General features: G+C 40.6%; 1 protein-coding gene across 1 annotated transcript; it reads left to right on the forward strand.

The window, feature by feature from the left end:
* The first annotated feature begins 2,116 nt into the window (after window positions 1–2,116).
* On the forward strand, window positions 2,117–6,619 carry LOC113033983 (P2Y purinoceptor 2). The gene is made up of 2 exons (XM_026188232.1): window positions 2,117–2,145; window positions 4,956–6,619. Exon 2 carries the CDS (start codon window positions 4,973–4,975, stop codon window positions 5,966–5,968), a length of 996 nt encoding a protein of 331 aa, XP_026044017.1. The 5' UTR covers window positions 2,117–2,145; window positions 4,956–4,972; the 3' UTR covers window positions 5,969–6,619.
* Window positions 6,620–15,191: the final 8,572 nt, after the last annotated feature.

A 15,191-nucleotide genomic window follows, 5' to 3' on the forward strand; every position in this document is an offset into this window, starting at 1 on the left:
TTTCACAATGATTTCAAACCTGTACTTAGTTTTTCTCCAGGACATCTAGTTCTTCTGATGAACTTTTTTATACATTTTGTGTTTGTTGACCACTATTTTTGGACCAGAAGTCAAAGCGTACAGCACAAAAGGAAACGAAGACTTATTGGTAAAAGCGGTCTGCTGTTTGCATGGGTATGTAAGGACGATGGTTTTCGACTATGCATGTAAGCAACCAAGCTTTAAGCTTGAAAAGCATTCAAGTGGCTCTGTGAAAACTTAATCAGCTGCATACTGGGAAGTAAACAGAAAATGTGCTGCTGCATGTCACTGAAAACCCATTTCCTACATTCACATTTGAAAAGTCTGTGAATGGTGAGTAACAAAGGAGAGCGTTTCCAACATGATATTCAGCTAACAGAGGGTTGCTACCGGGGTTTCTGGAATGAAACTATGCTGAATGCTTTACTGTGACAATCCAGATCTAATATGGTACAAAATAAAATCATGCTCCATGCCTTTCTTGACATGACTGGAAAATAATAAAGGCACATGTAGAATCTGCACCAAAAAAATGTAGGAAAGTGTGTTTAGGTCACTTGCAAAAACTTTTTATGTTGCTTTGTGTTATGTGCTGTGCTTTGAAAAGCACCAACAAGGCACTGCATTCTGTTGCTTTTCAGAGCTTACAAGACATATGCCTGTATTTTATTTAGCAGACTTCAGTCACTTGGCTACAGCGTCAAATGTACATGGAAGAAGCAAGTAGTAAGGCTAAATCAGAATCAGAATACTTTATTAATCCCGAGGGAAATTGAAGCCATCAGGAGTTGCTACAAATTGCAGTTCCTCTAACGAACACTTGAAGCTAATTCCAAAAGAATGTTAATGTCAATAGAATCTTACATAGTAACTTTACTGCATTAAATGGTGTGTGTCCAGCTTGGTGCAGAAAATAGATTCAAACCCTAGAGATAGTTTTCCCCTTCCTTGCTACTATATGGTGGATGAAAGTATATTTTAACATTCATCCACACATCCACGTCCACATCTGGCTGCTTGACTGACAACATCCCAACAGGCAGCCGTAGCAAATCAATGTGTACTAGGCCTCACTTTCTCTACCAGAAGAGAAAAAAAAGAGTCAAAATTTTGATATTAAAGTTGAAAATCTATTTTGAGAAAAAAAAAAGTGTGTAAAAAATGAAAAATGTGTAAAAATGTGGAGATTACAGTTGTTGTTTCAAGACAAACTGCTACAGTTGCTACACTTTCTGAGCTGTTGAAATCCTTCTTCAGAATCAGTTTTAGCAACAAGAAAGTATTTAAACATATTGTGGTGATGAGTATAGGAGTATATAAATGGTTACATCCTCGTGCAGTAAAGTGGATTTATGATGTATCACAAGACAGATCCGAGACGACAATCTACACAATCAACACAAGGCTTTTGTAGAGAACAGCGGAGGCAGTTTGTCTTGGTTAAATTCTCAAAATCCTTTTTTTAAGAGTCACAAAACAGACAGAAACACAAGACAATAAATATACTTTGTATATGAAGCACCCCTCATAAAATCAGCAATAAGAAATTCATCCTCTGTGTGTGGAAACGGAGGTCTCGGGCTCATGTGGTCTGATGAAACTGCAGATTGCAAAAAAGTAAAAGAGTTCACAATTCACATTAGTTTCTGTTACAACTGCTTTTTCATTGCATGTGAAAAGCTGCATACTGCAGAGGCATAAGCATTACTGTGCACTCCTGACACTTTTTCTTTGGTCGAGTTTCTAAATGTGTTTTAATGAAGAACTCTATTAGAACGTAAACAGAAGGAAGATTTGATTAACTATTTATCAGTTATATGGCAGCAGTCTTATCGTTGTATAGATCCATTCACTGAAAAATCTAAAGAGAGCTGAAACAGAAAAAAAGGCTGCTTTGACTGACGGGCATCCCAACAGGCAGCTGGCAGTTTCACGTCATCTACACAAGGCACATTTAAGGAAATTGTTACTTTGAGTCCTGACATAGCTGGCAGGAAAAAAAAGCTGCTGTCAGTAGTTGTCACTGTAGAGCTCCGCCCCTAACAACTCTACATGCTGACACGCCTCAAGAGAGGCAGTCATTGTGTTACTGGATACAAATTACTGAGGATAACTTCAGCTCTGGTAAGATCTTTAAAACAATTGCAATTACAAGAAAGTACAAGACTTACATATTTTACTTTGCTTTTGCTTTAAAGCATGTGGTTCATTCATATATATGCGTCACATATGTATGATTGTAGCCAATGAAATCTTTCACATTTTCATGTAAGCTTAGAAATAACAAGAAACTGTGAGAAATTACACAAGTACAGTTCTAACTGTAAAAGTAAAAGAACATTAATATTTCAGACTGTGGACTAATGAGCAAGAAGATGTACTTCAGTGCTCCTCCGAACCAAAGGTCAAATTTCCTTGAGTTAAGGAGATGAAACTGATTTTATCAACTCATTGTTCCAAAAAACACTCTTAAATGTAAACAGTTATCGTGGACAGTATGGCATCTAAAAGTGTCAGAAGAGCTGTTAGTTTGATCTTAGACACAAGGTTGGTAAGAGTTAAGCACGTGAAGCTGTAAAACTCTTTGTGGAAACTGAATCAGTTGCATCAAATGCAGGAACAGGCAGGCCAAAGGTGAGCTCACTATTGGAAGATCAGTTCAGAGAGAGATAGAAAAGATACAGATACAGGATTTGATTCCACAAAAAAGCACAGGTCCTATCAACAGGTGGTGTTCTTAGAGGAAAGTCTTCAAAACACTGTTCAGAAAGATAAAGCAGGACAAATGGCTCATGCAGACAAAGACATCCAAACATTTTACAAGAAGAAGCAGCAGCTCAAGATTCAAAACTGCATATAGGTTAATAGAATTCTTCCAAAAATTCTTGGATCCAGATCTCTAAAATCTCTGAAATCACAGGCATCATGAATTCTACTAACAGACATGATTTTTACATTACCTCTACCAGGGAGGTTAAAGTCTGAAGACAGAAGAAGACAAACATAACTGCATGTCACCTGACCTTAGCTCCACTGAACACTGACGCTGTTAGGAAAGCTGCCACATCACGCTGGGATGATGTCTGAGTCACCAGAATCTGGAATCCATGCAGCTCTTCACTCATTACTACAGCACATAGGATAGTGCAATTCAAAATGTTCAGACAGGATCATAGAAAGCCTGACAGTAAGAAAGTACCAAGCAGTTAATAAGCCTATTTAAGCCTGATGCATACAGGAGACATTTATTTATTTGTGAATAACAAATAAGAAAAAACGCAGACTGTTGTACTCAGACAGGCAGTTTCAAAGCTGAGCCTGAAGTCATATCAGCATGGGCAACAAGGGAAACTGCTTCAATCTCAAACTGTGCTGAGATTGAAGCAGATTGAAGAGAATGTGGCCGGATTTCTTAAAAGTTGTTCATTATTCATTCAGCATTATGAATAAATAATGAAAAAGAGTGCAAGGGCAATAATATAGAAAAGATTCAGTAAGAATAAACAGATCAAAGGAAAAAAGAATGAATAAAGTGAGATTAACATGAGGCACTGAAACTGAATCTGTTGAGTACTTTACTCTTACTTTACTGAAGTGGATTGTTTGAATGGTTTCAAGGTGAACCATGCTGCTGTGCAGTTTTACCACAGTAAAATGTCAGGAAGCCTTGTTTTGGGGAAGCAAGATGATGGACACGGATGTGTAGGTGTGTTTATAAAGGAAAAACAAACACACACTTCTCAGTTGCAGAACAGCATCAACAAAATGAAAGGATTTCTCTCCACGAGCTTTCTCTTTTTGGGAGGAATTGGCTAAACATACTGCCAATTCAGAGTTCAAACAAAGGCTTTGGGAGCCTGAAGTGACTGTCACTCACAGTCCTCAATAAACAGGAGCAGATGGCATTAAATGGTTAAAATAATAATCCAGAAGCAGGACAATAATACTAATATATTTGCATGCTGATTGGTCAGTTAAGGATTCCTAACAGCACACAACACTTCAATGGCATTTGATTACCCAGTTTATCTCAACTCTATTAAACAGATGGTAAAAATTGCCAGTAAAATGTTACCCCGTGTAATTTAAGGCCTCATTTATTTTCAGCAATCTCTTGATCAATCCCAAGGAGGGTTAGGGTTGCTTGCGTGAAAGGGTGAATGAGGCAAGTTGTGTAAAGTGCTCTGAGTGCTGGGTTAGAGTAGAAAAGAGGCACCGGTTCATTTACATTCAAATCAAATCAGCCAAATCCTCAACAAAATCTCAACTAATAAGCTTTTAAAAAAACAAGCAAACAAAAATCACCTAGAGAAGTGTGGTGGTTATGTAAGCCCCAATAAACCCCAAGCAAACACACAAGGTTACAAAAACTGAGATGTGCACAACTGGCCAAAACCATACCAAAATGTGACTTGCACCAGTATGTGTGTCATTTTGGGGCAAGAACAGTGAGTACAAAGGGCCCATTTATATTCACTGCTGCAACCTTGTGTCACAGTCACTTGTATTTAAAACCGCCATTGAGGTACAGGAGCCGCTGCAGTATTATCCTGAACAACAGGTGTCGACACTCAGACAATATTGTCACACAAACGCTGATGTAAAAGAGGAAGAAGTCAAAACCAGAAGCCAAGAATTTGTCATGTGTTTGTTTTTCACAAGGTCCAGAATTTTCAAACTGTTCCAACGTCTCCCTCTGTATGTCTGTATGTCTCTGCGCGGGAACATTAAACCGACACAACCATACACTTGCGTCTTGCCTTGGTCGCCACAGCTGAACAGCTTACAAAAAGATACACATGGTGTGACACCCACGACACAGGCAACGCAGTGAGCATAACTACCCATTACTCTCTTTGGAGCCAGCCTCAAGCGGTCAAACTACAGCTTTTGCCACATGACTGTGTTGTGATGATTGCTTTGTTTTCTCACAGGTGTAAGGAACTCAAAGATGCCTGGTGAAGTTCTCTCTCAGCTTGGGAATAACAGCAATGCTTCTGACCTTTGCCTGGCGGAGAGTCAGCATGTGTCCATCACCATCCTGCTCTGCCTGGTCTTCTTCATTGGCTTCCTCCTGAACACCTTCAGCCTGTGGGTGTTCTGCTGCCGGTTGCCCTGCTGGACGTCTGGAACCACGCTGCAGTTCCACCTGGCCCTCAGCGATGCCATCGCCACACCAGTCACTCCCATGATGGCAGTTTACTTTGCTATGGGTAACAACTGGCCATTCGGTCAGTTCCTGTGTCAACTCAAGATTGCCCTGCTGAGTTCACATTTCTATGGCAGTACCATTTTCCTCACTCTCATCAGCATTCATCGGTATGTGGCTGTTGTTCACTTCAACAGGAGCTCTTGTATAAAACGGAAGGAGTTTGTCAGGAAGCTCTGCGCTGGAGTTTGGTCTCTGCTACTGATCCAGGCTCTGATCTTTGCTTTTACTCTTCCTACCACCACAGAAGGGAAAAACAAACAATGTCTCTCCATTCATCAGACCAAACTGACAGAATCCTACTTTGTCATTAACTTTATCCTGTTTATCTTCGGGTTTTTACTCCCTTTCTTTGTGTCTGCTGCATGCTATAGCCGTCTAGCAAACACCTTAACTCGTTTAAACATTAGCACAGCTAAAGGTCTGAAAGTGAAGGTGAAATCTCAGAGGATGATAGGTGTGTGTCTGGTTATATTCGCTTTGTGCTTCCTGCCTCTGAATGTGGTACGGACTGTAGGAGTCATATTAAAAAAATACTACCCGCAACAATGCCATCTTCTCCTTCAGTTTGAGACAGCATATTACGCAACCTGGATTTTTGCGGGAGTAAACAGCTGCCTGGATCCACTGTTGTACTACTTCGGTTCGCAAAACTTTCGAGATACCTTCCAGTCTTTCAGGAAGGGGCAGGTAGACATTCAGAACAGAAGTGATTCAGAAATGACTGGAAATTTCTAACATGTGGATATGACATGGATATGACTGGTATCTGAGTCCCAAGATCCAGTGTTGGCGGAAGACTATGTTTGAAATTCCCATTCAGAAACAACACAGATGTTATATAGTTAGCTGGTTTACGGTGAAGATCTCTCTACGTACCCAAAATATTAACAGATATCACACAGTACCCATCTTTTATCTATTATTTCACAACTATCTTATACACAAAACTATTTTCTGTATTTTTTCCTTTTCTATATATATTACTAAATGGTGGTGGTAGTAATCACCATATTTATGAACTGCACTGGGGACCAGCGAGTGGGTGGGATTGTTAATAAACTTACAAACCATACAGCAGACATTCATGATTGCATCCCACCAAACCATGACAGTCTGTATTATAAGGGATTCTGGAATGATCTCATGTATTCTAACATTTTCAGTATCACCTGTGCGTTTCCTGTTGTCACATGCCAAACTGCCAGCAAGAAAACCATGTCATGTGTTGCCACACCACACTCCAAGTTTCACATCCAGACTCCAGCCTGTGGTTAGACAATAAAAGCACCTAGGTTAAGGTAAAGGAAAGACCATGGTGTGAAACTAAATGTTGGCTCTGAAGTCACTGTGTTCTCTGTGTATTAAAGTAACTGTCTTATAATAAAAAACAACTCCATATCTTGGTTGTGCAAGTTTTATATTATAGAAGACACAGAAATAATGTCTTTAAAATGGGTTTTCTTTATTTTAACCCTCAAAAAAGTTCAAAGAGACAGAATTCAAAAATATAATTAGTGGGCCCATAAAAGAGGTCAACTAAATATAACTCTAATCAAAACACAACTTCCAGAAACTGAAACAAAGTTGACACAATTTAACTCACAAACTGGCCTAATCGCAAAGACACAGGAGGGTAGATTTTATAGTGGTCGGCATTCAAAGCCCTCAGCCCTCGGCCACGCCTTTTGCCCAGACAGGAAACAGCCACCGCCCCAAACCAGGTAACTCAAAGAAAGAAAAACATAATTAATATAACAAAAAACATCTTTAGAAAAACCACACAATGCCATTATGTGCAAGCTTCATTAAATTAGTGTCAGGTTTAAGTAAAAACATTAATGAATTATATTAGTGAAGCAACTGCAAATCAAACTAATAAAGTGAATGAATGGACTTGTTTTATCTATGTGTGGCTGACGCCATCACACAATCACTCACACTGTAACCCATACAGCAATGCTTTTATTGTGCTAAGAATTTGATATAATAATTCCCAGTGCACCACTAATTTCCCATGCCCATTGATTCTTTGACTAAAATGCTCCAAAAACTAACAGACTTTGCCTTTGCAGATCTTAAGATCTTTGCAAATTTAAATTAGTCCTTCCCCAATTTAGAAAAAGGTCAGTTTCCTCTCCTTCCATAGCACAGATGTGATACACAGAAGCAGTTTCAATATTAGTAACACAGTAACTGTGGGTTTGTGAAATATTGCCTTAGCTCAAGTCCCAAGAGTCCAAGACTCTGTAACACTGTTCAAGTGACATTAACAGGCACTGCTGCACAGACCACTGTTGTGTCAGGTGGCCTCAACAAAAAAGATATTGAGTGTGCCAGCAGAAGTCAAATAACCACAAACTAAATGCTGGTGTGTTTCGAACTGACAAAAATATGGAGAATTGGAAAATGCAATGGCCATTTAATGACCCAGCACTCCAAACCACAAACTCCATATTATATTCTAACTTGGGGTGCATTCATCGGAGTGTGAATGTTGATTAGTTTGCACTTGTGTTTAGAAGTGCTTGTGAGACTGGGGGTGAATGAGGCATGTTGTATAGAGCGCTTTGTGAGTAGAAAAGAATCTATACCATATAAGAATCATTCCATTTACCATAACTTACTTCGATTATCCTCTTAATACATTCTTGTAGTGACGCAATAATCAGTGCCCAACACATGCACTGTCCTGAATAATAATGTTCAACTTCAAGAAAACTATTTTTTATTGTGACAAACACAGAAAGCATTACAGAGGAACAGACTTACATACTTCGCACATAATAATTTGCCAAAAATAAAAACATCTGTAAGGCAGAATGAGCCTATTGTTATGTGAAAGTTAGTGACTCATTTAGCTTCTTAGTGGTCGAAAGTGAGAGGCTGGCAGAACCGCTTCCTTTTCAGTGTTACTTTACACAGCTAATCGACACTTGCACTTTAATAACAAATTACATGGATGCATCAATAGTAATAAGTCATTTAAAGGCGGCAACTAGCATTTACAGACAGGTATTCCTAGAATAATCATTGCGTTCCATTAAGAAATACTTCTATCACCTAAAGCCTGTTTACGAGCTGAGCTCAGGAACCTGTAACTTAGAGGAGCCACAAATATAATGGGTCATTAGTGCAAACTACTTTTTGCAATCTGATTGGATCCTGTGGTGTCTAGGTTACTTAATCTGATTGGATCCTTTTATAAATTATTTGTCAAGCACATCAAAGTAACAGAGACCAATATTATTTCTGCATAGCTGATCTAGTTGCAAGTCCATTCAGACATGGGCTGTGTGACATTGCTGGCTTTAGGAAGGCTATCCTAGCTGCTATATGGTCAAAGGCAGGTTCCAAATTAAGTTAGACGTTCAAATTTCCAGTGAGAATGACCCCAAACTCCAAGTTAATGATCAAAGATGGCAGAAGTGCAGATGTGTCCTTGGGGATCAGGACAAGTCTTCATGCTGGAGACTGTTTCCTGGATATCTGTGATGGTTACTGGATCCTGTTCAGGGAGGTTCCTGCGGTCTGCTCTTAGCTCCACTAGCCTCTAAGCACTGTGGTTATGTCTTGAATCTTTCTCCCATATTCAGCACACACACAAATATATACTGTTACTGTTCTTATTGTGTTGAAGTGTATACACACTTGTGCTGCAGGGACATTTATTTTTAAAGAACAGAATTCCCACCATGTGCCACATGTCCAATACACTTATAGTGAAGTTAAAGCACGTGAACAAAGGGGCAAAACATACCTGTTAGCAGAAGTATGAAGGTGCGCAGGAAAATCTGATGTACATGGTAAACTGCACCGACGATAATTAGGGAGGAACAAACACATCAGCCTTCTGCCATTTTGGATGAACGCTCACGCCCCCGAGAGAACGCCAACTTTATTAACAGCCACACACATGTAAATCACACCTCAAACATAAATAAACCCTCTGGCTGTTTCCATAATTGAGAGCATTTTCTTTCTTCATGTCAACACCCCCACTTGCTCTCATATTATGACTCTCTTAAGTAACAAAAACACATATAGGGTTTCTCAGCCGGTGCTGTATATATGTCTGTATACCTGGTTAATGTCCAAACATAAACTTTTCAAACTTGAACAACTTAACTTTTGTTGCAGGTTTTGTCATTACATCTGCTACCATCTCTTCTGTTGAACAATAATCCAGAGTTACTTTTCCTTCACTCGCAGTTGACCTTACAAAGTGGTACTTTATGTTAACATGTTTACATCTCTGTCTCGTTACAGGATTCTTAGCCAATCTTCATAAACCTTTGGCGGTGCATATTCTTGTCCATCGATACCTCGTAACAGTTACATTAGGTACAAACACTCCTGTAGGTAGGGTTGCAGCTACAGCCATGTACTCAGCTTCACAGGTAGATGATGCAACAGTAGGTTGACTTTTGGTTTTCCATGAAATCAAAGGACCATTTAGAGCCAGACTTATACAATAACCAGTCGTACTACATCTGTCTGTTACATCAGCTGCCCAATCATCACTGTATGCCCACAACCTCAGTTCTTCATTGTCACGTTTTCTGTAACACAGTTCTTTCTCGGATGTTCCCTTCAGATATCTCAGTACATGTGTTACTGTGGTGCATTGGTCTTCAGTTGGCTCAGTGAAATACTGTGACAGTTTACTGACTATAAAACTCAAGTCTGGTCTTGTGCATGTAGCCAAATAGATCAGACTACCACCTGCCTCTCTGTACCTCTAGATTAGATTAGATTAGATTAGATGAAACTTTATTAATCCCCTGGGTGGGTTCCTCCGGGAAATTCCTCACTCATCTTTTCTGCACCATCAGTGTAGTTCAGTGTTTTCTCACAAGGTGTCAGTCTTCCTGCATGTTGAACCTTTCAAGTATTTTTTTCCACATACTGTTTCTGTGACATTTTTACACAGTTATCGCTCTGGTCAAAATCTATTCCAATGAAATGTCTCAGTTTACCCAAATCCTTCGTTTTGAATTTTGCTGCACAACAGTTAGTTCACTTTCATCACTAGTAGTGATGATCAGGTCATCTACCCATATTATCAAAATCCCACAATGGTCAGTGGGATTTTGCACAAAGTTGTTCTCACTCAGATATTCATGCAACACCTTGTTTTAGCCCATAGCTCTGTAACCATATGGCGACTTTTTCAACTTATACACCCATTTTTCATTTGTGTCAGGTTTCACCTCATAGCCCTCAGGTTGTTCCATGAATACCTCCATGTTCCATGCGTGTAGATAGGCAGCTTTAACATCCACCTGATGTAAAAGCATGTTTTCTTGTGCATCAACACTCTGATAGTAGTCAGGTTAGCAGAAGGGGAAAATCTTTCTTCATAATCCACACTTATCTTCTGACTGTATCCTTTAGCAACATAACGTGCCTTGTACTTCTCAGAACCATCAACATTGTTTTTGACTGTGTACACCCATCTATCATCATGTCAGTTTGTATTTGTCTCTACTCTTGTTTTGGTCTCAAACTTCACCAGTCTATGCTTCTGTACTTTTCTAGGTAGTAGCCCATATAAGCTGGACTGTTCCTGTCATTTGTGGCACTGCCCCCTGCTGTCTATTAAACAAAACTCTGCCTCCCCTCTTTGCTCTGCAACTCTGGTGCACTTAGTGCCGTCAGCCAACTCCACGTAGTGTGTCTTGGTCTGGAAACTGTCGTCAAATTTTCCGAACTTCGTTATATCTGTAATAATATGCGAAGTTGCCCCTGTGTCCATCATCAGACCCTTTTTGTTGATGCCACGTTCTGACTGGAACTCTGTATCCTTGCTGCTTATCCAGAATGCGTAGTCTTTGCTGCCCAACTCCTCGGAAACTTTTTGTGCATTGTTCTGTTGCTGTCTCCGTCTGCAGGTTGAGTCCCAGTAAGTGGTTTTACACTATTTACACCACTGCTTGCACTGACACATCTTGGCTTTGTGTCTGTTACACCCCGGCCTAGGCAACCGGCGTGCAACGTATGAAAATAAAAATAAGAAAAAGACACACGAGAAAAAAACTAAAGCTCTCCACCAAAATCCCAAAACGAAGGTGTCTCAAACGAAAATATTAACAAACCCATTCACAGCTATTTACAACAGACTATTTATTTACAACAAAACACTAGTGATGGGACGTTCTGTATCGAGGCTTCGGAGCGTGTGTCGAGTAATGAGGGGGCGTTTCCGCGAAGCGCGTATCGAGGCTTGCTTCATTTATGGGAGGAGCTGAAAATGATGACGTCCGAAGCCTCGCTGCCCGGCTGTACCACGTGACTGGTTCATGAAGCGGTTCGAATTTTTTCCGCGAGCTATGAGAGCGATATAAACCCCTCAGACTTCATCCAAAATGTGGGTGTTTGATGGAGAGTTGCGGTTAGTGAGAGTTTGGAGACAGTTTGGAGGTTTATGAGAGTGAGGAGAGAAAGTCAGGAGAGAATGGAGCCAGCTAAGAAGAGGAGGATGTCCTCCCCTTTGTGGGAACATTTTGATCTTATTCCTCCCAACAAGGTATGTGAATTTCCACAGAAGATGGATTTTCATAATACTGATGGTGCAATAAAACCTATGTTAGGCTGTCTGTACTTTTGTACAAGGTGAGGTGTTTGCTATGTGCCAGGGAGCTGGGATATAACAACAACACCTCATCCATGCTTAGGCACTACAGAGCTATGCATGAGAATAAGGGGAACACCGATTGTGGAGCAAGACCAGGTGAGCCATTAAATGCCATGATACTATAGCATGCTGTAATGTTACTAAATGATATAACAATATCATACAATGCAATAAGTGACGTGTGTGATATTTAAATTTGTGCTTTGTTTTTATTGTCTTTCCATACTGCCAGCATAAATATACACAGTATACTGCATCACTACAATATAGATGTTTTACACACTCCTTTTGTTGTTGACATTTACAGGCTGTGTGCAAAATGCCACACTCTTCAAATTCATACCAGCTATTATTTTTACGTCCAGTAGGTGTCCTACTAGAGCAAATGAAGCTTCATGAAGCTTCGCGTTGGGGTGAACCAATTGGATGAAAAGCTTCAGTGCTTCATGGGGCTTCATCTGCCCATCACTACAAAACACCAAACTATTTACAACACGGGGGAGATCGCGACCATGACATACTGAAACACAAGGCTTAAATACATAGAAGGAGCAATCAGGGAATGGACCACAGGAGGGAAACACAGCTGGGGCAAATTAGAACTGACGAGACAGGGAAAACGTAAACTGAACACACTAAGATAACACAGACTTTCAAAGTAAAGCAGGAAATACATAACAGTCACGCAAAAACAAAACACTGACACACCGAAACGTAACAGTGTCCCTTTAGTTCGCATCTGAAACACACCATGTCTCTGTTGCCAGCTCCCCGGTCATTCGAATGTTCAAACATGGGTTTGTTACTCGGTCGTGCACGTCCTTTCATGACGTTGTCATCTGATGCTGCAGCGTGCATTTTCTCTGTGTCTCCGTAGCTTCGCAGTTTGGTTTTGAATTCAGCAAAAGTCAATTCAACTTCACTTGGATAGCAAAAGGTTTGAATGATTCTGGCAGTCCCTTCAAAACCATTGCAACCAATCACTCAATGTTTCTCCAGCATTTCTCAGGGCTGTGATAGCTGTCTCTGATCGTATCACATACTCAGTCACAATCTCACTGCTGGACTTTTGGGGCGATCGTGGCTCAAGAGTTGGGAGTTCGTCTTGTAATCGGAAGGTTGCCGGTTCGAGCCCTGGCTTGGACAGTCTCGGTCGTTGTGTCCTTGGGCAAGACACTTCACCCGTTGCCTACTGGTGGTGGTCAGAGGGCCCGGTGGCGCCAGTGTCCGGCAGCCTCGCCTCTGTCAGTGCGCCCCAGGGTGGCTGTGGCTACAATGTAGCTTGCCATCACATGTGTGTGGATGACTGGATATGTAAAGCGCTTTGGGGTCCTTAGGGACTAGTAAGGCACTATATAAATACAGGCCATTTACTTGCATAATAGGTTTTTAAAATGCCCAGCGCCTTCCAACATCCATGCATCATCCGCAGCTTCTCGCATAACAAGAGACAAACTTTTATCACCCAGAAACTGGATCAGCTCCGCGTAGGCCTCTGCATTCCTTGCTCCGTCTTCTTCTCCCTCCACGTCGGTAGGCTGCTTCAAAATAGTGTCTTTTAGTCCTTGCAAATGAAGGTGGCCCAAAACTTTGTCTGCCGTAGTTACTCCATCAAAAACTAGCCCAGACCAACGGCTATTTGACTCAGCGGCTCGTCGGCTCATGGCGCTATGGTATGCTGATCCTCACCGAGCACGCTGTACGTTGCGACATTTCTCTCTATGTGGCAAAAAAACTCTTTTAGAAAGGTTCTTAGCTCTCTGGGTCCATAACCTGTTAGCAGAAGTATGAAGATGCGCAGGAAAATCTGATGTACATGGTAAACTGCACCGACGAGATAAACACATCAGCCTTCTGCCATTTTGGATGAACGCTCACGCCCCTGAGAGAGCGCCAACTTTATTAACAGCCACACACGTAAATCACACAAATAAACCCTCTGGCTGTTTCCATAATTGAGAGCATTTTCTTTCTTCATGTCAAAAATACCTATGAAACATCTGCAGTGCTCACCACAGCAGTACATGCTAAAGCAGTGAGAAAAATCACTAGTTTGAAAGCACCGTCTGCATGCTGCCATGTAGCATCATAACTGCAGCTTAGTGCAGTCATTTGACTGGAATTTACTGGCATTCTGCATTCACTGTTTCAATGTCAGCAAAACAGGAAGAGACTTCAAACTTGTTGGCTTTTTATTTTCTGCTAGAATAAATTGTGTTTTCAGGCGCTCAAGAGCAAAACAAAGTTAGCCTTTGGTTATAAAACAAAGCTCAATATATTTAGTAAAAGTAAATCTATCACTAGTCTGTGTTGCAACTACACTACTACTACGAGTATTGCTTTCATTCATTCATATGCAAAACAATTTTCCCCATATAGTGTACTTAACACAAAAATGTAAACTGAAAAATGAAAATATAGAAGTGCTAAAAACTGAGTTTCTAATGGGCACTTAAGGCTCATTACAAGTTGTGCTTGTTTTAGATAGTTCTCAACAGTTTCATTAGGGTGGATTTCATCTGTCAAGGCTTAGGGGCATTGCTGCTTTGATCTACAGATATCCTTACACTGGCAACTGCACTTTCACTCCAAGTAACTGAACTGGAACTCTCCACTGTGTTTGTGGTGTCAGTGTGTTGTGTTAACATTTTAATATAAAACTAGCTGACAAACAATTTGTCAGGGTTTACAAGGAAATTGGTAGCAGGTTTATCCAGTTAAAGATAATTCACAGGTGGCATCGAACACTGCAATAATTGCAAAAATGGAACTTGATACCGATGGACAATTGCTGGAGATGTGATGGCCAGGGTGCCTCGATTCTACATATTCTATGGAGCTGTTGAGGATGTCAGTTACCCACCAGCTCGATAGCTGACCGGGAGGTCGAGGCTCACTAGAACCGGCGAGAACACCCGACTCCTGACACATCGTTTTCTACACACCCCTGCCCCCTTGCCCACCCATTTAAAGTTCAGCTTCACAATTGGATTTTATTTAATATTTAAGTGTTACTTGGAGAGCTTTTTTTTTTTGTCTGTTTTGGGTAAAAACCTCTCTCGAGCCTCCACCTCATGAAAGAATGTCTGGAGATTGTCTTTTGCCTCCGCCAAACACACTGCACCACCCCTCCTCTTCAGCAGAGCCACACCTTTGCCACAGGAATGTGAAGTAATTGAAGAAATATTTGCAGCTAAAATTCGATTCATAATAAAACAGTATCCTACATAAATAAAGTTGGGCTTTAAAATAAAATTTAAAAAAAACCTCCAAGCCATTCTCTTTTTCTTTTTTTTTTAAGGTGCCCAATGAGGCATTCTCATT

This window comes from Astatotilapia calliptera, chromosome 12 (genome assembly GCF_900246225.1).
Source record: "Astatotilapia calliptera chromosome 12, fAstCal1.2, whole genome shotgun sequence".
Taxonomy (NCBI): Eukaryota; Metazoa; Chordata; class Actinopteri; order Cichliformes; family Cichlidae; genus Astatotilapia; species Astatotilapia calliptera.